Raw genomic sequence first — 27,300 nt, forward strand, 5'->3', positions numbered from 1 at the left:
GCTTGTTTGTGACTTCACTCACATTATATTAAGTCATTAATTCTACCTGGGTTATTGCTGCTTAGGGTGGACATGACACTCTTAGGAATACTTGGGAGGCAATTTTTCATTCAGAATATTAATTACCTTATACTCATCCTCGATTTTAACCCCGTTTGTATCTCACCTCTTCTCTGGCCGCCCTCTCACTGTTATAAAACTGAAAGAACGTATTGGGGTGTGGACTTCCTCGGAGTGGTTGCCTGTAACTTCGCCGGAAGTGTATCGGAATCCCCTGTTTGCGTGCGTTAACGGGGTTCCACCTCACCTCCGGCAACATTATGGGAGTGGAGTGGGAGCAGTTCCCAGGAAATTCCCAGCCTTATCTTTATGCTTTGTACCTGCAGCTGTGCTCAGTCCGAGGGATCTGTCCTTGGTTGATCGGATGGACCACTGGACGCCCAGCATCCCCTCCACAGATCACTCCACTGGACGCCCAGCATCCCCTCCACAGATCACTCCACTGGACGCCCAGCATCCCCTCCACAGATCACTCCACTGGACGCCCAGCATCCCCTCCACAGATCACTCCACTGGACACCCAGCATCCCCTCCACAGATCACTCCACTGGACGCCCAGCATCCCCTCCACAGATCACTCCACTGGACGCCCAGCATCCCCTCCACAGATCACTCCACTGGACGCCCAGCATCCCCTCCACAGATCACTCCACTGGACGCCCAGCATCCCCTCCACAGATCACTCCACTGGGGAACTTTTAACTCACCCTGAGATGGTGACCCTCCAAATCACTGAGATAAGTAATGGAATTTTGTAACTTAAAGTAAGATTCTGAAAGATCCCGCCTAAGGGTTCATTCATAAATAAAATATATTTATGTATATTTTGGACCACCTTGTAATAGATTTTTTCCAGTCCCGAATATATGACTCTTTGCAGACTAATTCTGTTAATTCCCTTTCACGCCTGAGTTGAAAAATATCCAAATCTGAAAGGACTGGATTGTGGAACAGGTTAATTCACATTCCTCTCCCACCTGGCATCTGGTTTAGAACCCAACCAGGAGTGATTAGACAGCTGTCATCTCTCTTTCTCTGTCCCTCTCTGTCTGTCTCTCTCTGTCTGTCTTTCTCTCTCTCTCGGTCTCTGTCCCTCTCTTTATCTCTCCCTCTGTCTCTGTCTCTCTCTCTCTCTCGCTCTCTCTTGGTCTCTCTCTCGGTCTCTTTCTTTATCTCTCCCTCTGTCTCTCTCTCTCTCTCTTGGTCTCTCTCTCGGTCTCTTTCTTTATCTCTCCCTCTGTCTCTGTCTGTCTGTCTCTGTCTCTCTGTCTGTCTGTCTCTCTCTCTCTCTCTCTCTGTCTCTCTCTCTCTGTCTCTCTCTCTCTCTGTCTGTCTCTCTCTCTGTCTGTCTCTCTCTCTCTCTGTCTCTCTCTCTCTCTGTCTGTCTGTCTCTCCCTCTGTCTCTCTCTCTCTCCCTCTGTCTCTCTCTCTCTCCCTCTGTCTCTCTCTCTCTCTGTCTCTGTTTGTCTCTGTTTGTCTCTCTGTCTGTCTCTGTCTCTCTCTCTCTCTCTCCCTGTCTCTCTCTCTGTCTCTGTCTCTCTCTCTCTCTCTCCCTGTCTCTCTCTCTGTCTCTGTCTCTCTCTCTCTCTCCCTGTCTCTCTCTCTGTCTCTGTCTCTCTCTCTCTCTCTCTCCCTGTCTCTCTCTCTGTCTCTGTCTCTCTCTAAGAGTTTGGTCAATCTTGACCCAGTTCCAATGGACACATTAGACTACAGCACAAACCGTATATACTGGATCCATTATGTGCGATTAAATAGCATCGTGTCATATCCTCTGGCCATCGCAAAGCACTTCGCATCCAATGAATTATTTCTGAAATTCAATTTTCCTGTTTTGCAGAGTTGAAATTTCCTTTACATTATTCATTACATATACATAATCTAATGAGCGTTTGTGAAATATGATAATACAAACCAACATATTCAATGAGACTAACCTGTGTGGTACTCCTGTGATACGCAGGGTATGGGAGTGGAGAGGAGAGACTACTGTCGTGTGTAAGGCCTGGGTACTGACTCTGAATGGGAACGGGGTGCTGATTGCTATAACTACCGTAGTTGTACCCTCCTGTGTATCTGGAAGAAAAAATTTGTCACAATGATGTACAATGTTGGCAGCACTTTCCAAATAAACGTTCATTTAAAGCACTCCATCATTTATTGGTCATAAACATTAAAGTCACGTGGTGTAAGAATTGTGCTGAGTTTCACCCCAGAGCTTTGCTTTAGCTCTTCACCTCAGCCGGTATCTCTCCATTCAAAGGGGAATACAAGCAACCAATTTCAACAAAATTATTACTCATTAGAATTCACATCACAGGGAGCAATTTTAACCTAACTCGCTCGCCGGGTAACTGATGGGATCTGGTGCAAAGCTGTTTTTACACCCGCCCGATTTCACTCTCCCTTGAAGTAATATTGGGCGGGGTGTAAAACCAGCCTTCCAACCAATCCCTGGACTCCCGCCCAGCAAGTTAGATTAAAACTACCCCTCTCGTGTCTCAGTGGAGAAATGGGCTGCTTGGTAACAGCACTGAACCTCACACACTCAGAAAGTCACAGGTTTAGTCCTTGGTCTGTGGTGAGTTACTGATCTCAATCTTGGCAGCAGTGGGGTACCACAGTTAACTCAGTCTCCCTGTGTCTAGGCCAGGAAGGGAGTCACTCCACCAGCTGTGATCTAGGGAGCCTGTAGGATCGCATGCACCATGGCTAGCAGGCTCAATTAAGGTGCCACCCATAGCCAAATAGCTCGCCTCCATTCACTGAAATGGTTCACCAGTGGATACCTATGGAGCTGTTCCTTGGCTCAAATCTGTGACTTCAGGAGCAGATGGCAGATAATTAGAGAGAAATTGATTGTTCACTATTATATTGAAAGTCTGATCAGAGCACAGTGCACAATCCATCACCAATTGTACCTCCAATACGTTGTGATCTTAGCACAAGTTTTACATCTTACTAAATCCTTAGATGCAATCAGAATATTCAGCTCCTTGCACATCATATAGAACAGTGCCTGGCGGTACACACGACAGATTGTGTGTATACGTCTAAAGAATAATCCATTCAATTAAAATACATAGAGATGTACGAGTAGCAGAGAGAGGTACACAGGTGTACCAGTAGAGGGAAGTACACAGGTGTACCAGCAGAGAGAGGTACACGGGTGTACCAGCAGCAGAGGGAGGTACACGGGTGTACCAGCAGCAGAGGGAGGTACACGGGTGTACCAGCAGCAGAGGGAGGTACACGGGTGTACCAGCAGCAGAGGGAGGTACACGGGTGTACCAGCAGCAGAGGGAGGTACACGGGTGTACCAGCAGCAGAGGGAGGTACACGGGTGTACCAGCAGCAGAGGGAGGTACACGGGTGTACCAGCAGCAGAGGGAGGTACACGGGTGTACCAGCAGCAGAGGGAGGTACACGGGTGTACCAACAGGAGAAGGAGGGTTAGGAGCTTGGTTAGGCGGTAGAAGACAGAGAGTAGGGATAATGGGAATGTACTCGAATTGGAAGGAAGTGACTCGTGGTGTCCCACAAGGATCTGTGCTGGGGCCTCAACTATTCACTCTATTTATTAATGACTTAGATAACACAATAGAGAGCCAGATATCCAAGTTTGCCGATGACACAAAGATTGTTGGCATAGTAAGTAGTGTAGATGGGAGCATAAAATTACAGAGAGACATTGATAGATTAAGTGAGTGGGAAAAACTGTGGCAGATGGATTTCAACACAGGTAAGTGTGAGGTCATCGATTTTGGACCAAAAAAGGATCGATCCGAGTATTTTTTAAATGGTGAAAAGCTCGGAACAGCGGAGGTCCAAAGAGATTACGGGGTTCATGTCCACAGATCACTGAAATGTAGCAGTCAGGTACAAAAAATAATCAAAAAGGCTAATGGAACGTGAGCCTTTATAACTAGAGGGCTAGAATATAAAGGGGAAGTTTTGCTACAGCTACACAAAGTTAGACCACATCTGGAGTACTGGGTACAGTTCTGGGCACCGCACCTTAGAAAGGATAGATTGGCCTCGGAAAGCACAGATTGACCAAAATGTTACCAGAGCTCCAGGGGTTAGATTATGAGGAGAGCTTACATAAAGTAGGCTGGTATTCTCTGGAATATAGAAGGTTAAGAACATAAGAACTAGGAGCAGGAGTAGGCCATTCGGCCCCTCGTGCCTGCTCCGCCATTCAATAAAATCATGGCTGATCTTCGACCTCAACTCCACTTTCCCGCCCAATCCCCAAAATCTATCGATCTCGGTCTTGAATATATTCAACGACTCAGCATCCACAGCCCTCTGGGGTAGAGAATTCCAAATATTCCCAACCCTCTGAGTGAAGAAATTCCTTCTCATCTCAGTCTTAAATGGCCGACCCCTTAAATGGCAAATCAACCCTTAAGGGGAGATTTGATTGAGGTTTTTAGGATTTTGAAAGGAATTGATTGGGTAGATGGAGAGAAACTTTTTCCGCTGGTGGGGGAGTCTAGGACAAGGGGACATCACCTTAAAATCAGAGTCAGGCCATTCAGGAGTGAAGTTAGGAAACACTTCTTCACACAAAGGGTGGTAGAAGTGTGGAACTCTCTCCCACAAAAAGCAGTAGATACTAGCTCAATTACTAATTTTAAATCTGGGATCGATAGATTTTTGCTAACCAAGGGTATTAAGGGATATGGAGCCAAGGTGGGTGGATGGAGATAGGATACAGGTCAGCCATGATCCGATTGAATGGCAGAACAGGCTCGAGGGGCTGAATGGCCTACCCCTGTTCCTATGTTCCTAAGTACACAGATGTACCAGCAGTAGAGGGAGGTACACAGGTGTACCAGTAGAGGGAGGATGCTGTGGTACTGGGACAAAACCAAGGATATTACACATCACTTTAGGTCACGATTTCAAGCCAAGTTACAACTCCACAGGACCACGTGAAGAAAAATAATCAACATCAGAAGCTAAAATGCGTAAACAATTGACACCAATAGTGAGAGAGGCAGTGGTTGAACACCTACCCGTGCTCCTCTCTGTGTGGGTAGACTGGCATTCTGTGGGTTGAGGACACAGTGCGCACAGGATTGTTTCTCATGCAGGGTAGCTGTTGGGGGCTGTCTGGAGGAACAGAGCCTGTTGTAACAGTATACGTCAGTGACCATGTGTACGATTGGACAGCTCCTGGCAAAACAAAGATCGATTAGAATCTGAGACTCACTTGCTGAGCTATGATACATTTGCTTCAATTAATCATAATCCTTTAATTCGACACACAATTGTTGTAGGAATACTGAAAGAATACTTTTGAAAGAACTTAAAAAATGTATCTTTGCTGGTGACACTTAGAACTTTCACAACGACGAATTATTGATTTTAGGTAAATGAGTAACTTGGGACAATTTAACTGTCAGATTTGTTAATAAGGGAATATTATTTTTCATAGGCTGCATTCTGTTTAACAGGAGGACATGTGGGTGAAGATATGACTGAGCATTAGAATAAAAGGGAAGATTTGCATTTATATAGCACCTTATCACCTCCCTCTGAAATATCTCATTCTGACGGGCCTGACATGGTGGAGGAAGCAGATTGAATCATGACTTGTCTGCTGACTACAAATCAATCATTGGGCTTGAAAGCCGAACTTCACTATCCAACCCACCTATCAAAGTGAATGAGTAACTGGCCAATACCAGCACAGCTCTGAGACAGGATGTAACACAATAGAGAATTGTCTCTCCTTTCAACTCTTTCAGGCTTCCAAACATCTTCAATCGATGCAAACCATCAAACTGTGGAGATTGGATATGATCCACAATGTAAGGCATCGGGACTCTTGGCAAAAGGGGATTCACGGAGACACTTAACTCGGTCACAAGGAGCCGTTCAGACACTAATCCGCACTCACACAAGGTACTTGCGGGTCTCTGGGATCGACCAGGTGTTAAGTATTTATTTAAAAGGAAGTGTCAGACACTGAATTGCCTTATAACCCTAAACTTTACAATGGGATGCACATCGCGCACTTGATCCTGTCTCTCAATCACCCCTCGTTTTATGTCTTACAACCTCTGATCAACAGAAGTGTTGGAGCAGACAATCTAAGCAAACTCTCCCCTCGAGCAACATCATCAGGGCCACCGATTTATGGAGTCTGAATTAAGTCAAATCCTATTTTTTATTAACTGGGATTTCTAGTGGGCGCCACGGATCAAATTTTGTGATTCCGTCCAATTTCCTGTGAAAATTCCAAATCCGTGGCCTTGAACATCATGAACATCTGGCCCAGTGACATCACCAATGGGGAATGCTGCCCACGATCCACCGTGCCCACGATCCACCGTGCCCACGAGCGATAGTGCCCACGATCCACCGTGCCCACGAGCGATAGTGCCCATGATCCACCGTGCCCACGATCCACCGTGCCCACGATCCATAGTGCCCACGATCCACCGTGCCCACGAGCGATAGTGCCCACGATCCACAGTGCCCATGATCCACAGTGCCCACGATCCACCGTGCCCACGATCCACCGTGCCCACGATCCACCGTGCCCACGAGCGATAGTGCCCACGATACACCGTGCCCATGATCCACAGTGCCCACGATCCACCGTGCCCATGATCCACAGTGCCCACGATCCACCGTGCCCACGATCCACCGTGCCCACGATCCACCGTGCCCACGATCCATAGTGCCCACGATCCACCGTGCCCACGATACACCGTGCCCACGATCCACAGTGCCCACGATCCATAGTGCCCATGATACACCGTGCCCACGATACACCGTGCCCACGATACACCGTGCCCACGATACACAGTGCCCTGATCCCACAGTGCCCACATACACCGTGCCCACGATACACCGTGCCCACGATACACTGCGCCCACGATACACAGTGCCCTGATCCCACAGTGCCCACATACACCGTGCCCACGGTCCATGGTTCTCGATATTGAATGGTGCTGAGTCGGGTCATGACCCCGGTGCAGTGCAGGCTACACACGACCAATGAGGCCGATGGGAGGACTGCGGGTAGTTGGTGCACCAGCCTTATTGGGACAGACTCGGGCCCAGAGGCAGCTCACTGGGCACTCGGACACCGGCAGGAGGGGGAGGGGGGCAAATGGGAGGGGGAGAGGGCGAGTGGGAGGAGGAGGGGGTGAGTGGGAGGGGGAGGGATGAGCGGGAGGGGGCAGGGGGTGAGTGGGAGGGGCAGGGGGTGAGTGGGAGGGGCAGGGGGTGAGTGGGAGGGGCAGGGGGTGAGTGGGGGGGGAGGGGGGAGTTGGAGGAGTCAGGGGGTGAGCGGGAGGAGGCAGGGGGTGAGTGGGAGGGCAGGGGGTGAGTGGGAGGGGCAGGGGGTGAGTGGGAGGGCAGGGGGTGAGTGGGAGGGCAGGGGGTGAGTGGGAGGGCAGGGGGTGAGTGGGAGGGGCAGGGGGTGAGTGGGAGGAGGCAGGGGGTGAGTGGGAGGGGGAGGGGGTGAGTGGGAGGGGCAGGGGGTGAGTGGGAGGAGGCAGGGGGTGAGTGGGAGGGGGAGGGGGTGAGTGGGAGGGCAGGGGGTGAGTGGGAGGGCAGGGGGTGAGTGGGAGGAGGCAGGGGGTGAGTGGGAGGGGGAGAGGGCAAGTGGGAGGGGGAGGGTTGAGCGGGAGGGGAAGGGGATGGGAGGGGCAGGGGGTGAGTGGGTGGGGCAGGGGGTGAGTGGGAGGGGGAGGAGGTGAGCGGGAGGGATGGGGGCGAGCAGGAGGGGGAGGAGTTGAGCGGGAGGGATGGGGGCGAGCAGGAGGGATGGGCTCGTGAGCTGTGGTTGGCAGCAGCCTACGGTTTCAATGTGGAGCCACTCCTGCTGCTCCCGGCTCTGTATTCCAGTAAATAAAAAACTTTCAACTTACCTTTTTTGGGCGGCCACCTCCAACGGTCCCTTTAAGGACTGACCACTGGTTTGGCGTTTGTTGCCTGAGGAAACTGACCATAGCACGCACGGCCCACGCCACACTCAATTTGACAAAGCGGCCTGAAACGGGCGCTAGTCCCTCGATTTGCATCTGCGATGGGCCTAACACCTGTTTCAGGCACGTGCCCTAGACGACTACAGGTCACCCTGACCAATATGGCGTGCAGCGCATACCCGGCGCGGAATGAGTGCGAGTCGCACGCCATATTGGGTCCTGTAATGTGCTGCACAATCGAATTTCTAGTCTATGACAGAGGATGTCCACTTTCAGGCTGTGGTTAAGCCGTCGTTGTAAATCAGAGTGAGTGAGAAAGGCCAGAGAGGCTTGTTCAGGAAATTTCCGTTAATGTTTAAGTTTATGTAACAATTTAGTGGAAAACATTTTCCCCTTAAATGTCACCATTAAAATCCTGATGTCCCACTCCAGTATAAGGAATCCCAGGTCACAGTCGGTCACAGCAATAACCACATTTAATCAGCAGATAATTCTGAAAAACCTGCAACAGTCTTTCAGGAGTTTACAGGATTTATTGAGCCTAAAACTTTGTACTGAAACCTGAGGGTCCATCAGTGTAAGTGCTGACCTCACCGACGCAGAGTGACCTCACCGACGCAGAGTGACCTCACCGACGCAGAGTGACCTCACCGACGCAGAGTGACCTCACCGACGCAGAGTGACCTCACCGACACAGAGTGACCTCACCGACTCAAAGTGACCTCACCGACGCAGAGTGACCTCACCGACGCAGAGTGACTGCCCTCAGCCCCCTCCAGGTGCTGCTCTACACCAGCCACTATGTGACACCACTCTCCCCACTCCCGCTCATTTCTCCTCCCCACTGTGGATCTGGAATCTATTTGCCTCCTTCCCATTACCCTCACCGCCGAGGATCACCGTTCAGCAGCTTGCCGGATCCAACAGACGTCTCCCTTGGCGCATCTTGCAATCTCCGCCATCTCACGCCAACACACTTCTCTCCTTAAACCCTAATCGTCACTTTGGCAGATCAAGAACGCCACGTTATGTGTTTGAAGATTATTATCCACATATCCACACATATCTAAGATGGGTATATCTGTGCATATTACCTCCGCTGTTCAATAATCCCCAATTGATAACCCTTTGCCTGCTCTCTGTTGCCCTGAGTAATGTACAGGTTAAGAGCTGCAGTTTCCCATTGCTCACCTGTTGATGTTACTCCAGTGTATTCAGGTGACTGGCTGCTAAGTGGTGAGGTTGGTTGAATTTCCGCAGTGACAGACTTATCAGGAGAGAACGGTGCCGGGGATGGTGTTGGAGGGCTGGGATCTGACTGGGCCACCTCCTCCCTTCTGTCTGCTGCACAATGATGTAAAGAAACCAAAACATTCATCAGTGATTGACCAGTACTGATGGTCACCGATTGACACAAACCTCTTCAACTGCACTGCTACAGACACGTAGTAACACGCAGTGTACAATACTACGAATGGGAAAGCTAAAGGACCAGTAAACAGGGACTGGTAATGACAACAACAACAACTTGCATTTATATAGCGTCTTTAACATAGTAAAATGTCCCAAGGTGCTTCACAGGAGTGATTATCAGACAAAATTTGACACTGAGCCACATAAGGAGATATTAGGACAGGTGACCAAAAGCTTGGTCAAAGAGGTAGATTTTTTGGAGCATCTTAAAGGAGGAGAGAGAGGGAGAGAGGCGGAGAGGTTTAGGGAGGGAATTCCAGAGCTGATGGTGGAGCGATGACCTTGAAAGCCAACACTGCATTAATTTTCACGTTTTACCTGTGCTTCCCTCTCCTTTCATTGCTCTCATGAGCTCGTTGGCCCTCTCCTGGCAGTGAAGAGATTCCAGGAGATAGAGGACGTAGTCATCAAAAGTCAGGTGGATCAGGTGGAAGGAGCCTGTCACAGGTGAAAGACATTCATTGAAATTCTTATGATGCACCTTTATTTAACTCAATAATTATTGTCTGATGATTCTTTTTGTTCTTGAGATGTAAAGACTGTCCCTAGATGTTCTGAGAGTATTTAAGAGTCAATAGGTTATATCGTGACTTTATGCGATTGGGGACAGCAAATCGACAGCCTGTTTCACATCTCTCCCCATTTTATGTCCATTGAGTTCAATGTAATTGGGAGATGTAAAACAGGCTGCCTGCTCACTAACACTCTACTGGGCCGACTCATTCTGGACTGGTAGTTGTCAGTCAGATATGAGAGTCTAGAATGTCCTTTGATTTCTGTGCTAAAATTGTGCAAGAATTCCTGCTCAGATTGTCTGTGAATTCTGGTCTAAAAGAGCCTATCATATAGATATTTTCAAAATATCAACAAATGTTCATCTGAATGCTCAGGAAATGTCTCCACAACTTTTTAAACTTTGATATAGTTTTTCTTTATTTGTTTTTGGGATGTGGGCGTCACTGGCAAGGCCGGTATTTATTGTCCATTCCTAGTTGCCCCTGAGAAGATGGTGGTGGGCCTTCTTCCAGAAGAAGTTTGATTTAACAGAGCGGTTGCAGGGCCACTTCAGAGGGCATTAAGTGTCAACCACAGGGTAGAATCGTAGAATCATAAAATGATATAACACAGGAGGAGGCCATTCACCCTATAGTGCCTGTGCCAGCTCTGTCAAAGAGCTATCCAATTAGTCCCACTCCCCCTGCTCTTTCCCCATAGCCCTGCAAATTTTTCCCCTTCAAGAATTTATCCAATTCCCTTTTGAAAGTTATTATTGAATCTGCTTCCACCGCCCTTTCAGGCAGCGCATTCCAGATCTTAATAACTCGCTGCATAAAAAAATGTTTCCTCATCTCACCTCTGGTTCTTTTGCCAATTATCTTAAATCTGTGCCCTCTGGTTACCGACCCTTCTGCCACTGGAAACAGTTTCTCCTTATTTATTCTATCAAAACCCTTCATGATTTTGAACACCTCGATTAAATCTCCTCTCAACCATCTCTGCTGTGAGGAGAACAATCCCAGCTTCTCCAGTCCCTCCACGTATGTGTGGGACTAGAGGCGAGTGTAGACCAGGCTGAGTAGGACTGGCAGGTTCCTTTGGCCGGTGGTTATGTTACTGGACCAGTAATCCAGAGAATGTGAGTTAAAATCCCAGAATGGCATTTGGGAAATTAAAAGCAGGTGTTAATAAAAGTGAAAATGAAGCTGCCAGTTTGTTGTAACAACTAAACTGAGGTGACAATCATGGCTCAGTGGGCAGCTCTCTCACCTCTGAATCGGAAAATGGTGAATTCAAGTCCCACTCCAGAGACTCGAGATCACAATCCAGGCTGAAACTTCAGTGCAGTACTGAGGGAGTGCTGCACTGCCGGAGGTGCCGTCTGTCAGATGAGACGTTAAGCCGTCTGCCCTCTCAGTTGGATGTAAAATTTTGAAGAAGAGCAGGGGAGTTCTCCCTGGAGTCCTGGCCAATATTTATCCCTCAATTAACGTCACCAGAACGGATTACCCAGCCAATATCTCAGTGCTGTTTGTGGGATCTTGCTGTGCGCAAATTGGCTGCCACGTTTCCTACATTACAACAGTGACTACACTTCAAAAAGTACTTAATTGGCTGTAAAACAATTTGGGATGTCCTGAGATTGTGAAAGGTGCGACATAAATACAAGTTCTTTTTTTCTTTAACTGGTTCAATAATGTACTTTAGGGAAGGAAGCCTGTCGTCCTTAACCGGTCTGGGCTGATACGTAACTGCATCCCAAACCAACGTGGTTGACTCTTAGTTGACCTCTGAAGTGGCCTAGGAAACTCCTCCATTGTATCAAACCCACACGGACTGCAGTGGTTCAAGAAGGCGGCCCACAACCACCTTCTCAAGGACAACTAGGGATGGGCAATAAATACTGGCCTTGCCACTAATGCCCACATCCCGAGAATTAATTTTTTAAAAAACACAATAGTGAACCAGTTGTGTTTTATAGTGCATCGTTTGGGGATAATTGTGTCACCACAACACAACAACAACAACTTGCATTTATATATCGCCTTTAATGTAGTAAAAGTCCCAAGGTGCAGGGAATTCCAAAGCTTAGGGCCTAGGCAGCTGAAGGCACAGCCGTCAATGGTGGGGTGATGAAAATCGGGGATGCACAAGAGGCCACAAGGAGCGCAGAAATCTCGGAGGGTTGTAGGGCTGGAGGAACTTACAGAGATAGGGAGGGGCGAGACCATGGATTTGAAAACAAGGGTGAGAATTTTAAAATCGAGGCGTTGCTGGACCGGGAGCCGATGCAGGTCAGCGAGCACAGGGGGTGATGGGTGAACGGGACTTGGTGCGAGTTAGGATACGGGCAGCAGAGTTTTGGATGAGCTCAAGTTTATGGAGGGTGGAAGATGAGAGACCGGCCAGGAGAGGATTGGAATAGTCGAGTCTGGAGATAACAAAGGCACGGATGAGGATTTCAGCAGCAGATGAGCTGAGGCAGGGGCGGAGACGGGCAATGTTACGGAGAATAGCTGAAGCCTTCTATTGCTGCTCCTACAACCACTGCAAGGCATTAAAGGGTCAACACTCACCTGTTTCCATTAAACTCTCATTTACTTGCTTGTTTCTTGGGGATTTTACATGGGCCCACCTTTGCTGTTGGTTTTCCCAGGCTCAAAACTATCAGAATAAAGCATCAATATTCATAATCTTTTCTTTGGTGCTGCCTGGGGTTTTTTTTGTTTGTAACGTGGATCCCCGTGGATTTTCTTTCAATTAAAATGTGAATGTGTTAAGTTACATTAAACCAGTCATTTTTAATTAAAATGCATAGGCTAATGTATTAAAAAATACAGACTGAATAGATCAGGAAGAAAGGGATAGAGCAATACTAAACCAGAAAGGTTCAGATCCAGACAGGACCAGGGAATTGGATTTGAAAGAGACTTCATGCTATTAAGTTGCTTTGGATAACACAATCTCCATATTATGGGGTATCTTGCTTTGACCAACAGTAAACACCAGTGGCAATTCACAAAGAGAGTGACACACAGCCCCATAAAACACTAATATCTCGCATCTCAGGAAGGATGGCTATTGTCAATTAGTCATTTCTTATAGAGGAAGCTTTATGAAAACACTCCCCCCTCCCTGGCCCCCCCCGACTGTGCCTTTGAAATGCAGAGACAGGGAGTGGAGGCAATTCTTTGTTGAGAACTGGCTGTTTTAGCGGCTGCAACTCACTGTATGAACAAGTCAGCAGGATTTGACGAGGATTACCGGCTTGTATGTAAATCAGATTTTTTTTTAAAAAGCAATTGCAATTTTTAAACTGTACACAGTGCGGCAAAGTGTAATAAAGAGGGAAGCAAGTTTAAGACGTTCGATAATAGCATCAGGCTAAAGGTCCAACAAGTTGGTGGTTTAAAAGACCGTTTGTCACACATCATTAAGGAGATTTACCAGATTGGTGCCAGGGATGAGGGATTTCAGTTATGTGGAGAGACTGGAGAAGCTGGGATTGTTCTGCTTACAGCAGAGAAGGCAGGAAGGAGGGCCACCAGACACTGGACTGTCAGGAGGCCAAGTGTTGCAACCTGTGCGGAGGGGCTGGTCACCTGCACAAGACCTGCCCAAACCGCAGACACAGCTATGCATGGGGGTGAGAGGTGAGGCGATGCAGGAGAAGAGAGCAGCAGTTGTGACTGCCCTGAAGGAGACCATGACCCCTCCCCTTCCATGGACCCCCGTGAAAGAGCCAATGACCAGGAGGAGAACAAAGAGCAGGGAGAGTCGAGGAAACCGACCAAACCTCGACACCCAGCCCCGAGACTTCCCCTGAGCTCGTAGAGTCGATGGAAAGTGACGCGGGGCGGAAGAAGGATGGACAACACAGGAAAAGAAAAAGAGGAAGTCCCGTAGGATCGAACGCCAAAGGAGCGACCAGCAGCAAGAGGGAGCTTAGAGACCGCAACGGACAACAGTAATCACTCCTCGGCTGATAAACAGGGAAAAGGGGGGAAGCCCCACCTTCATCAAAGGAAGCAGCCAAACGCGACGGTGACCAGTGACACCAACAGCACACTCCAACTCCAGGCACCGGGAGAAGCAAACACTCCCAGCCCACCACAACTGGAAAGTTACGATTGAATCTGCTTCCACCGCCCTTTCAGGCAGCGCGTTCCAGATCATCACAACTCGCTGCGTAAAAAAATCCTCCTCATCTCCATTCTGGCTCTTTTGCCAATTATCTTAAATCTGTGTCCTCTGATTACTCACCCTTCTGCCAGTGGAAACCGTTTCTCTTTATTTACTCTTATCCAAACCCTTCAGAATTTTGAACCCCTCTATCAAATCTCCCTTTAACCTTTTCTGCTCTAAGGAGAACAATCCCAGCTTCTCCAGTCTCTCCACGTAACTGAAGTCCCTCATCCCTGGTACCATTCTACAAAATCTCTGCACCATCTTTCCTAAAGTGCGGTGCCCAGAATTGGACACAATACTCCAGTTGTGGCCTAACCAGTGTTTTATAAAGGTCCAGCATAACTTCCTTGCTTTTGTACTCTGTGCCTCTATTAATAAAGCCCAGGACCCAGAACCCCATATGTTTTTTTTAACAGCCTTCTCAACTTGTCCAGCCACCTTCAGAGATTTGTGAACCGCTCCCCCTCTCTGTTCATGCACTCCCTTTAATCCAGGTTGATGCTGGAATATATTAGAAGATATGTCTTGTGTTTTGAATTGTAATGACGGGATCGGAGTGTGTACAATCCATATTGTATAGTTTTGAATTGTTATTGTGTATTTACATTGAACTGTGTGTACCCTTACAGTTTATGAAATAAAGTATATTTTGAAATTAAAAAAAGAGAAGGTTAAGGGGAGATTTGATAGAGGTGATCAAAACTATGACAGGTACAGTTCTGGTGCCCTTATTTAAGGAAGGACATACTTGCATTGGAGGCAGTTCAGAGAAGGTTCACTAGGTTGATTCCGGGTATGGAAGGGTTGTCTTATGAGGAAAGATTTAACAGGTTGGGTCTACTCATTGGAGTTTAGAAGAATGAGAGGAGATCTTATTGAAACATACAAGATTCTGAGGGGGCTCGATAGGGTAGATGCTGAGAGGATGTTACCCCTCATGGGGGGAATCTAAAACTAGGGGGCATAGTCTCAGAATAAGGAGTCGCCCGTTTAAGACGGAAATGAGGAGGAATTTCTTCTCCCAGAGGGTCGTGAATCTTTGGAATTCTTTACCCCAAAAAGCTGTGGAGGCTGAGTCATTGAATACATTCAAGGCTGAGTTAGACAAATTTTTGGTCAGCAAGAGAGTCAAAGGATATGGGGAAAGGGCGGGAAAGTGGAGTTGAGGTAAAAATCAGATCAGCCATGATCTCATTGAATGGCGGAGCAGGCTCGAGGGGCCAAATGGCCTACTCCTGCTCCTATCTCTTATGGTCTTATGGACTATTATGGGTTTTGATAGAGTAAATAAGGAGAAGCTGTTTCCATTGGCAGGAGGGTCGGTAACCAGAGGACACAGATTTAAGATAATTGGCAAAAGAACTAGAGAGGAGATGAGGAGAAATTTTTTTTTACGCAGCGAGTTGTGATGATCTGGAATTCGCTGCCTGAAAGGGCGGTGGAAGCAGATTCAATAATAACTTTCAAAAGGGGAATTAGATAAATACTTGAAGGGAAAAAATTTGCAGGGTTGTGGGGAAAGAGCAGGGGGATGGGAATAATTGGATAGCTCTTTCAAAGAGGCAACACAGGCATGATGGGCCGAATGACCTCCTTCTGTGCTGTATGATTCTATCATTGTTCTCATGGGTCTTGAATTTCTGTGGGGATCTCCCAAATCTCCCGGCAGAAGATCGTCAGATATCCTGGAGAAACAGCTGTCTTTAGCCATTTACACCATTTTTCCAAGGGCTTTGCCAATCTTCTACCAAAGTCCCAGCCGTGTTCTGGGAGATCCCTGCACAAATTCCAGGCAATAAAGACTGAAAAATAGGAAGTCAGAACCTGCTGAAATCTGCTGAAAGGCTTTGTCTACAAAAGTATTTTGGTGTATTTCACATTCTTAAGGGAATAGATTAAGATTAAAGATTCTTAAAAGGAATGAATGAGAGTCAGTTTGGTTCAGTACATAGTATTCTTGCATCTGGGTTAGAATTGGGCTGCCTATGCTCCAGGACTGCCCTGAAGTTTTCAGGAATTAAAGATTAATCTCCCGGACACTGCAGCCAGCAAACCGGGAGAAACATTACAGGGGCATTAAAAAAAATTGTCAACTTTTCATTTTCTTTGAACACTTTTGTTGGAGCTAAAGAAGCCCATGTGTGAAAAATCCCATTCTTCATAACGTTCTACCGCAGGCCATCCCATTCCACCTCACACCATCCCATTCCACCTCACACCATCCCATTCCACCTCACACCATCCCATTCCACCTCACACCATCCCATTCTATCGCACACCATCCCATTCCACCTCACACCATCCCATTCCACCTCACGCCATCCCATTCCACCTCACACCATCCCATTCCACCTCACGCCATCCCATTCTACCTCACACCATCTCATTCCATCTCACACCATCTCATTCCACCTCACACCATCCCATTCCACCTCACGCCATCCCATTCTACCTCACACCATCCCATTCCACCTCACACCATCCCATTCCACCTCACACCATCCCATTCTATCGCACACCATCCCATTCCACCTCACACCATCCCATTCCACCTCACGCCATCCCATTCCACCTCACACCATCCCATTCCACCTCACGCCATCCCATTCCACCTCACACCATCCCATTCCACCTCACGCCATCCCATTCCACCTCACACCATCCCATTCCACCTCACACCATCCCATTCCACCTCACACCATCCCATTCCACCTCACACCATCCCATTCCACCTCACACCATCCCATTCCACCTCACACCATCCCATTCCACCTCACACCATCCCATTCCACCTCACACCATCCCATTCCACCTCACGCCATCCCATTCCACCTCACACCATCCCATTCCACCTCACACCATCCCATTCTAACCTCACACCATCCCGTTCCACCTCACACCATCTCATTCCACCTCACACCATCCCATTCCACCTCACGCCATCCCATTCTATCGCACACCATCCCATTCCACCTCACACCATCCCATTCCACCTCACACCATCCCATTCCACCTCACACCATCTCATTCCACCTCACACCATCCCATTCTATCTCACACCATCCCATTCTATCTCACACCATCCCATTCCACCTCACACCATCCCATTCCACCTCACACCATCCCATTCCACCTCACACCATCCCATTCTATCTCACACCATCCCATTCCACCTCACACCATCCCATTCCACCTCACACCATCCCATTCCACCTCACACCATCCCATTCTATCTCACACCATCCCATTCCACCTCACACCATCCCATTCTATCTCACACCATCCCATTCCACCTCACACCATCCCATTCCACCTCACGCCATCCCATTCCATCTCACACCATCCCATTCCACCTCACACCATCTCATTCCACCTCACACCATCCCATTCCACCTCACGCCATCCCATTCTATCGCACACCATCCCATTCCACCTCACACCATCCCATTCCACCTCACGCCATCCCATTCCACCTCACACCATCCCATTCCACCTCACACCATCCCATTCCACCTCACACCATCCCATTCCACCTCACGCCATCTCATTCCACCTCACACCATCTCATTCTATCTCACACCATCTCATTCCACCTCACACCATCCCATTCTAACCTCACACCATCTCATTCCACCTCACACCATCTCATTCCACCTCACACCATCTCATTCTATCTCACACCATCCCATTCCACCTCACACCATCCCATTCCACCTCACACCATCCCATTCCACCTCACACCATCCCATTCCACCTCACACCATCCCATTCCACCTCACACCATCCCATTCCACCTCACACCATCCCATTCCACCTCACACCATCCCATTCCACCTCACACCATCCCATTCCACCTCACGCCATCTCATTCCACCTCACACCATCTCATTCCACCTCACACCATCCCATTCTATCTCACACCATCTCATTCCACCTCACACCATCCCATTCCACCTCACACCATCTCATTCCACCTCACACCATCTCATTCCACCTCACACCATCTCATTCCACCTCACGCCATCCCATTCCACCTCACACCATCCCATTCTATCTCACACCATCTCATTCCACCTCACACCATCCCATTCCATCTCACACCATCCCATTCCATCTCACACCATCCCATTCCACCTCACACCATCCCATTCCACCTCACGCCATCCCATTCCACCTCACACCATCCCATTCCACCTCACACCATCTCATTCCACCTCACACCATCCCATTCCACCTCACACCATCCCATTCCACCTCACACCATCTCATTCCACCTCACACCATCCCATTCCACCTCACACCATCCCATTCCACCTCACACCATCCCATTCCACCTCACACCATCCCATTCCACCTCACGCCATCTCATTCCACCTCACGCCATCTCATTCCACCTCACACCATCCCATTCCACCTCACGCCATCCCATTCCACCTCACACCATCTCATTCCACCTCACACCATCTCATTCCACCTCACGCCATCCCATTCCACCTCACGCCATCCCATTCCACCTCACACCATCCCATTCCACCTCACACCATCCCATTCCACCTCACGCCATCTCATTCCACCTCACGCCATCTCATTCCACCTCACACCATCCCATTCCACCTCACGCCATCCCATTCCACCTCACACCATCCCATTCCACCTCACACCATCCCATTCCACCTCACACCATCCCATTCCACCTCACACCATCTCATTCCATCTCACACCATCCCATTCCACCTCACACCATCTCATTCCATCTCACACCATCCCATTCCACCTCACACCATCTCATTCCACCTCACGCCATCCCATTCCACCTCACGCCATCTCATTCCACCTCACACCATCCCATTCTATCTCACACCATCCCATTCTATCTCACACCATCCCATTCTAACTCACACCATCTCATTCCACCTCACACCATCTCATTCCACCTCACACCATCCCATTCTATCTCACACCATCCCATTCTATCTCACACCATCCCATTCTAACCTCACACCATCTCATTCCACCTCACACCATCCCATTCTATCTCACACCATCCCATTCTATCTCACACCATCTCATTCCACCTCACACCATCTCATTCTATCTCACACCATCTCATTCTATCTCACACCATCTCATTCCACCTCACACCATCCCATTCTATCTCACACCATCCCATTCTATCTCACACCATCCCATTCTATCTCACACCATCCCATTCTAACCTCACACCATCCCATTCTATCTCACACCATCCCATTCCACCTCACACCATCCCATTCTAACTCACACCATCTCATTCCACCTCACACCATCCCATTCTATCTCACACCATCCCATTCTATCTCACACCATCCCATTCTAACTCACACCATCTCATTCCACCTCACACCATCCCATTCTATCTCACACCATCCCATTCTATCTCACACCATCCCATTCTATCTCACACCATCCCATTCCACCTCACACCATCCCATTCTATCTCACACCATCCCATTCTATCTCACACCATCCCATTCTATCTCACACCATCCCATTCCACCTCACACCATCCCATTCTATCTCACGCCATCTCATTCTATCTCACACCATCTCATTCCACCTCACACCATCCCATTCCACCTCACACCATCACATTCCACCTCACACCATCCCATTCTACCTCACACCATCTCATTCCACCTCACACCATCTCATTCTATCTCACACCATCTCATTCTATCTCACACCATCTCATTCTATCTCACACCATCTCATTCCACCTCACACCATCCCATTCCACCTCACACCATCTCATTCTATCTCACACCATCTCATTCCACCTCACACCATCCCATTCCACCTCACACCATCACATTCCACCTCACACCATCCCATTCTACCTCACACCATCTCATTCCACCTCACACCATCTCATTCTATCTCACACCATCTCATTCTATCTCACACCATCTCATTCTATCTCACACCATCTCATTCTATCTCACACCATCTCATTCCACCTCACACCATCCCATTCCACCTCACACCATCCCATTCTATCTCACGCCATCTCATTCTATCTCACACCATCTCATTCCACCTCACACCATCCCATTCCACCTCACACCATCCCATTCTACCTCACACCATCTCATTCCACCTCACACCATCTCATTCTATCTCACACCATCTCATTCTATCTCACACCATCTCATTCTATCTCACACCATCTCATTCTATCTCACACCATCTCATTCTATCTCACACCATCTCATTCCACCTCACACCATCCCATCCACCTCACACCATCCCATTCTATCTCACACCATCCCATTCCACCTCACACCATCCCATTCTATCTCACGCCATCTCATTCTATCTCACACCATCCCATTCCACCTCACACCATCCCATTCCACCTCACACCATCCCATTCTACCTCACACCATCTCATTCCACCTCACACCATCTCATTCTATCTCACACCATCTCATTCTATCTCACACCATCTCATTCTATCTCACACCATCCCATTCTATCTCACACCATCCCATTCTATCTCACACCATCTCATTCTATCTCACACCATCCCATTCTAACCTCACACCATCCCATTCTATCTCACACCATCCCATTCCACCTCACACCATCCCATTCTAACTCACACCATCTCATTCCACCTCACACCATCTCATTCCACCTCACACCATCCCATTCTATCTCACACCATCTCATTCCACCTCACACCATCTCATTCTATCTCACGCCATCTCATTCTATCTCACACCATCTCATTCTATCTCACACCATCCCATTCTATCTCACACCATCTCATTCTATCTCACACCATCCCATTCCACCTCACACCATCCCATTCTATCTTACACCATCTCATTCTATCTCACGCCATCTCATTCTATCTCACACCATCCCATTCTATCTCACACCATCCCATTCTATCTCACACCATCCCATTCTATCTCACACCATCCCATTCCACCTCACACCATCCCATTCTATCTCACACCATCCCATTCCACCTCACACCATCCCATTCTATCTCACACCATCCCATTCTAACTTACACCATCTCATTCTATCTCACACCATCTCATTCCACCTCACACCATCTCATTCTATCTCACACCATCCCATTCCACCTCACACCATCCCATTCTACCTCACACCATCTCATTCCATCTCACACCATCTCATTCCACCTCACACCATCTCATTCTATCTCACACCATCTCATTCTATCTCACGCCATCCCATTCTATCTCACACCATCCCATTCTATCTCACACCATCCCATTCCACCTCACACCATCTCATTCTATCTCACACCATCTCATTCCACCTCACACCATCTCATTCTATCTCACACCATCTCATTCTATCTCACACCATCTCATTCTATCTCACACCATCCCATTCTAACTCACACCATCCCATTCTATCTCACACCATCTCATTCTATCTCACACCATCCCATTCTATCTCACACCATCTCATTCTATCTCACACCATCCCATTCTATCTCACACCATCTCATTCTATCTCACACCATCCCATTCTAACCTCACACCATCCCATTCCACCTCACACCATCCCATTCCACCTCACGCCATCCCATTCCACCTCACACCATCTCATTCCACCTCACGCCATCTCATTCCACCTCACACCATCTCATTCTAACCTCACGCCATCCCATTCCACCTCACACCATCTCATTCCACCTCACACCATCCCATTCCACCTCACACCATCCCATTCCACCTCACACCATCCCATTCCACCTCACGCCATCTCATTCCACCTCACACCATCCCATTCCACCTCACGCCATCCCATTCCACCTCACACCATCTCATTCCATCTCACACCATCCCATTCCACCTCACACCATCTCATTCCACCTCACACCATCCCATTCCACCTCACACCATCCCATTCCACCTCACACCATCCCATTCCACCTCACACCATCTCATTCCACCTCACACCATCTCATTCCACCTCACACCATCCCATTCCACCTCACACCATCCCATTCTAACCTCACACCATCCCATTCCACCTCACACCATCTCATTCTAACCTCACACCATCTCATTCCACCTCACGCCATCTCATTCCACCTCACACCATCTCATTCCACCTCACACCATCCCATTCTAACCTCACGCCACCTCATTCCACCTCACACCATCCCATTCTAACCTCACGCCACCTCATTCCACCTCACACCATCCCATTCCTCCTCACGCCATCTCATTCCACCTCACGCCATCTCATTCCACCTCACACCATCTCATTCCACCTCACACCATCTCATTCCACCTCACACCATCTCATTCCACCTCACACCATCTCATTCTATCTCACACCATCTCATTCCACCTCACACCATCTCATTCCACCTCACACCATCCCATTCCACCTCACGCCATCTCATTCCACCTCACACCATCTCATTCCACCTCACACCATCCCATTCCACCTCACACCATCTCATTCCACCTCACGCCATCTCATTCCACCTCACACCATCCCATTCCATCTCATTCCACCTCACACCATCTCATTCCTCCTCACGCCATCTCATTCCACCTCACGCCATCTCATTCCACCTCACACCATCTCATTCCACCTCACACCATCTCATTCCATCTCATTCCACCTCACACCATCTCATTCCTCCTCACGCCATCTCATTCCACCTCACGCCATCTCATTCCACCTCACACCATCTCATTCCATCTCATTCCACCTCACACCATCTCATTCCACCTCACGCCATCTCATTCCACCTCACACCATCCCATTCCACCTCACACCATCTCATTCCACCTCACACCATCTCATTCCACCTCACACCATCTCATTCCATCTCATTCCACCTCACACCATCTCATTCCACCTCACACCATCTCATTCCACCTCACACCATCTCATTCCATCTCATTCCACCTCACGCCATCTCATTCCACCTCACACCATCTCATTCCACCTCACGCCATCTCATTCCACCTCACGCCATCTCATTCCACCTCACGCCATCTCATTCCACCTCACACCATCTCATTCCACCTCACGCCACCTCATTCCACCTCACACCATCTCATTCCACCTCACACCATCCCATTCCACCTCACACCATCTCATTCCACCTCACACCATCTCATTCTAACCTCACACCATCCCATTCCACCTCACACCATCTCATTCCATCTCACACCATCCCATTCTAACCTCACACCATCCCAGTCTACCCTCCAGACAGCCGACAGAAGGACGATCTCGAGATGGTGGTTTGCGTCTAGGTGAGATGGAACGAGATTGCCTGATTGGCTACGGAGCCAGCATGATGCTGTTGGAGAGCCTGATGATTTCCAGTGATGCGTTTGAGGTTGACGTTTGTGGGCAGTGTGGGCTGCTGGGATACTCTGGCTGGTGAGTACAGCTGCTTTTATACATTTGTCCTTGAGATGTGCAGCACCCTGAGAGCATTAAGGGCTCACCTCTGAGACAGAAGGTTGCGGTTCAAGTCCCACTTCAGAGACTTGAGCACATACCCAGGCTGACACTCCCAGTGCAGTACAGAGGGAGTGCTGCACTGTCGGAGGTGCCGTCTTTCAGATGAGACGTTACCGAGGCTCGTCTGCCCTCTCAGGTGGATGTGAAAGTTCCCATAGCCACTATTCGAAGACGAGCAGGGGAGTTCTCCCCAGTGTCCTGGCCAATATTTATCCCTCAACCAACATCACTAAAACAGATTATCTGCTCATTATCACATTGCTGTTTGTGGGATCTTGCTGTGTGCAAATTGGCTACGGCGTTTCCTACATTACAACAGTGACTACACTTCAAAAGTACTTAATTGGCTGTAAAGCACTTTGGGATGTCCTGAGGTCAGAAATGGGGGAAATTATAATGGGGAACAAAGAAATGGCAGAACAATTAAACACATACTTTGGTTCTGTCTTCACAAAGGAGGACACAAATAAGCTCCCGGAAATGTTAGGGAACCAAGGGTCCAGTGAGAGGGAGGAACTGAAGGAAATCAGTATTAGTTAAAAAAAATAGTGCTCGGGAAATTAATGGGGCTAAAGGCTGACAAATCCCCAGGGCCTGATAATCTACATCCCAGAGTACTAAAGGAAGTGGCCCTGGAAATAGTGGATGCATTGGTGATCATCTTCCAAAATTCTATAGATTCTGGAATAGTTCCTACAGATTGGAGGGTGGCAAATGTAATCCCACTATTTAAAAAAGGAGGGAGAGAAAAAACAGGGAATTACAGACCAGTTAGCCTAACATCAGTAGTGGGGAAAATGCTAGAGTCTATTATAAAAGATGTGATAACAGAACACTTGGAGGGCATTAACGGGATTGGACAAAGTCAGCATGGGTTTATGAAAGGGAAATTATGCTTAACAAATCTACTGGAGTTTTTTGAGGATGCAGCTAGTAGAATAGATAGGGGAGAACCAGTGGATGTGGTGTATTTGGATTTTCAGAAGGCTTTTGATAAGGTCCCACACAAGAGGGTAGTGTGCAAAATTAAAGCACATGGGATTGGGGGGAATATACTGGCATGGATTGAGAATTGGTTGACAGACGGGAAACAGAGAGTAGGAATAAACGGATCTTTTTCCGGGTGACAGGCAGTGACTAGTGGGGTACCGCAGGGATCAGTGCTTGGGCCCCAGCTATTCATAATATATATCAATGATTTGGATGAGGGAACTAAATGTAACATTTCCAAGTTTGCAGACGACACAAAGCTGGGGTGGAATGTGAGCTGTGAGGAGGATGCAAAGAGGCTTCAATGTGATTTAGACAAGTTGGGTGAGTGGGCAAGAACATGGCAGATGCAGTATAACGTTGGATAAATGTGAGGTTATCCACTTTGGTTGTAAAAACAGAAAGGCAGATTATTATCTGAATGGTGATAGATTGGGAAAAGGGGAGGTGCAACGAGACCTGGGTGTCCTTGTACACCAGTCGCTGAAAGCGAGCATTCAGGTGCAGCAAGCAGTTAGGAAGGCGAATGGTATGTTGGCCTTAATTGCAAGAGGATTTGAATACAGGAGCAGGGATGTTTTACTGCAGTTATACAGGGCCTTGGTGAGACCACATCTGGAGTATTGTGTGCAGTTTTGGTCTCCTTATCTGAGGAAGGCTGTCCTTGCCATGGAGGGAGTGCAACGAAGGTTTACCAGACTGATTCCTGGGATGGCAGGACTGACGTATGAGGAGAGATTGGGCCGACTAGGCCTATATTCACTAGAGTTTAGAAGAATGAGAGGTGATCTCATCGAAACATATAAAATTCTAACAGGACTAGACAGACTAGATGCAGGGAGGATGTTCCCGATGGCTGGGGAATCCAGAACCAGGGGTCACAGTCTCAGGATATGGGGTATGCCATTTAGAACCGAGATGAGGAGAAATTTCTTCACTCAGAGGGTGGTGAACCTGTGGAATTCTCTACCACAGAAGGCAGTGGAGGCCAAGTCATTCAATGTATTCAAGAAGGAGATAGATATATTTCTTAATGCTAAAGGGATCAAGGGATATGGGGAAAAAGCGGGAACAGGGTCCTGAGTTAGACGATCAGCCATGATCATTTTGAATGGTGGAGCAGGCCCGAAGGGCCGAATGGCCTACTCTTGCTCCTATTTTCTATGTTTCTATGTTTCTCACACCATCCCATTCTACCTCTTATTGTTCCTCATACTATCCCATTCTTTCTCACACTATTTTATTTGTTACCTTTCTGATTTTACCTCTTTGCATCTTCCTGATAAAGAATGTTTACACTGGGATATGTTTACACTGGGATTTGGTTACACTGGGATTTGGTTACACTGGGATTTGGTTACACTGGGATATGGTTACACTGGGATTTGGTTACACTGGGATATGTTTACACTGGGATATGGTTACACTGGGATTTGGTTACACTGGGATTTGGTTACACTGGGATATGTTTACACTGGGATTTGGTTACACTGGGATATGGTTACACTGGGATTTGGTTACACTGGGACATGTTTACACTGGGACATGTTTACACTGGGATTTGGTTACACTGGGACATGTTTACACTGGGATTTGGTTACACTGGGACATGTTTACACTGGGATTTGGTTACACTGGGACATGTTTACACTGGGATTTGGTTACACTGGGATATGTTTACACTGGGATTTGGTTACACTGGGATATGTTTACACTGGGATTTGGTTACACTGGGACATGTTTACACTGGGATTTGGTTACACTGGGACTTGGTTACACTGGGATTTGGTTACACTGGGATATGTTTACACTGGGATATGTTTACACTGGGATTTGGTTACACTGGGATATGATTCCTCAAGTGCCAGCAGCCCTCCAATCCTTGCTGAAATAGTCATTCTCCGCCGTCACGGAGACGGTCGTTCTCCGCCGTCACGGAGACGGTCGTTCTCCGCCGTCACGGAGACGGTCGTTCTCCGCCGTCACAGAGACGGTCATTCTCCACAGCCTCCACAGTGAATGTTGGCAGACTCTTCAATCATAAAGGGAATCATACCTGAGGCCCATTCCTGTCCTCACAGCATCCACAAAAGCACATTTGTTTTTAGTTTGTTCTTGGTCTGTGGGTGTCGCGGGTATTTATTGTCCATCCCTAGTTGCCCTGAAAAGGTGATGGTGGGCCATCTCCTTGAACCGCTGCAGTCCGTGTCACAGTGGTGCTCCCACAATGGTGTTCCAGGATTTTGACCCAGCGACGATGAAGGAGTGGTGATAAATATCCAAACCAGGGTGGTGTGTGACTTATAGGTGAAAGTGATGGTGTTCCCATGACATTGCTGCTCTTGTTCTTCTCGGTGGTGGGGGTCGCAGGAGAAGGAAGCTTCAATTCCAGTCGGGATCACTGCATCGTGATTACAAGTGGATGCCCTGCCTGTAATGGGGCTGATAGTAGCTGGGAATCTAGAACACAGATCGGGGGGCGGTGCGAGGGGGTGCAGGGAGCATTGGAGCTTGGAAGCTAGCACAAATCAGTCAATAGCGAATCGGCCGGCAGTGTTACACTCTGCCCGAGCTGGGTGTGAAACTAGTGCCCAACTCACTTTTGTCCAATTTGCACTATAGC

The 27,300-nt window shown here is 48.2% G+C and overlaps 1 protein-coding gene across 1 annotated transcript in view; it reads right to left on the minus strand.

Moving 5' to 3' along the window:
* rfx4 (regulatory factor X, 4) overlaps window positions 1–27,300 on the minus strand; it is a 166,969-nt gene that overhangs the window by 6,656 nt on the left and 133,013 nt on the right. The window contains exons 22-25 of the mRNA XM_067999991.1: window positions 9,801–9,920; window positions 9,201–9,353; window positions 5,082–5,241; window positions 1,995–2,133 (exon numbers count right to left, since the gene is read on the minus strand). Coding sequence (XP_067856092.1) covers window positions 1,995–2,133; window positions 5,082–5,241; window positions 9,201–9,353; window positions 9,801–9,920 — 572 coding nt within the window. The remainder of the gene's footprint in view (window positions 1–1,994; window positions 2,134–5,081; window positions 5,242–9,200; window positions 9,354–9,800; window positions 9,921–27,300) is intronic.

This window comes from Heptranchias perlo, chromosome 18 (genome assembly GCF_035084215.1).
Source record: "Heptranchias perlo isolate sHepPer1 chromosome 18, sHepPer1.hap1, whole genome shotgun sequence".
Classification (NCBI taxonomy): Eukaryota; Metazoa; Chordata; class Chondrichthyes; order Hexanchiformes; family Hexanchidae; genus Heptranchias; species Heptranchias perlo.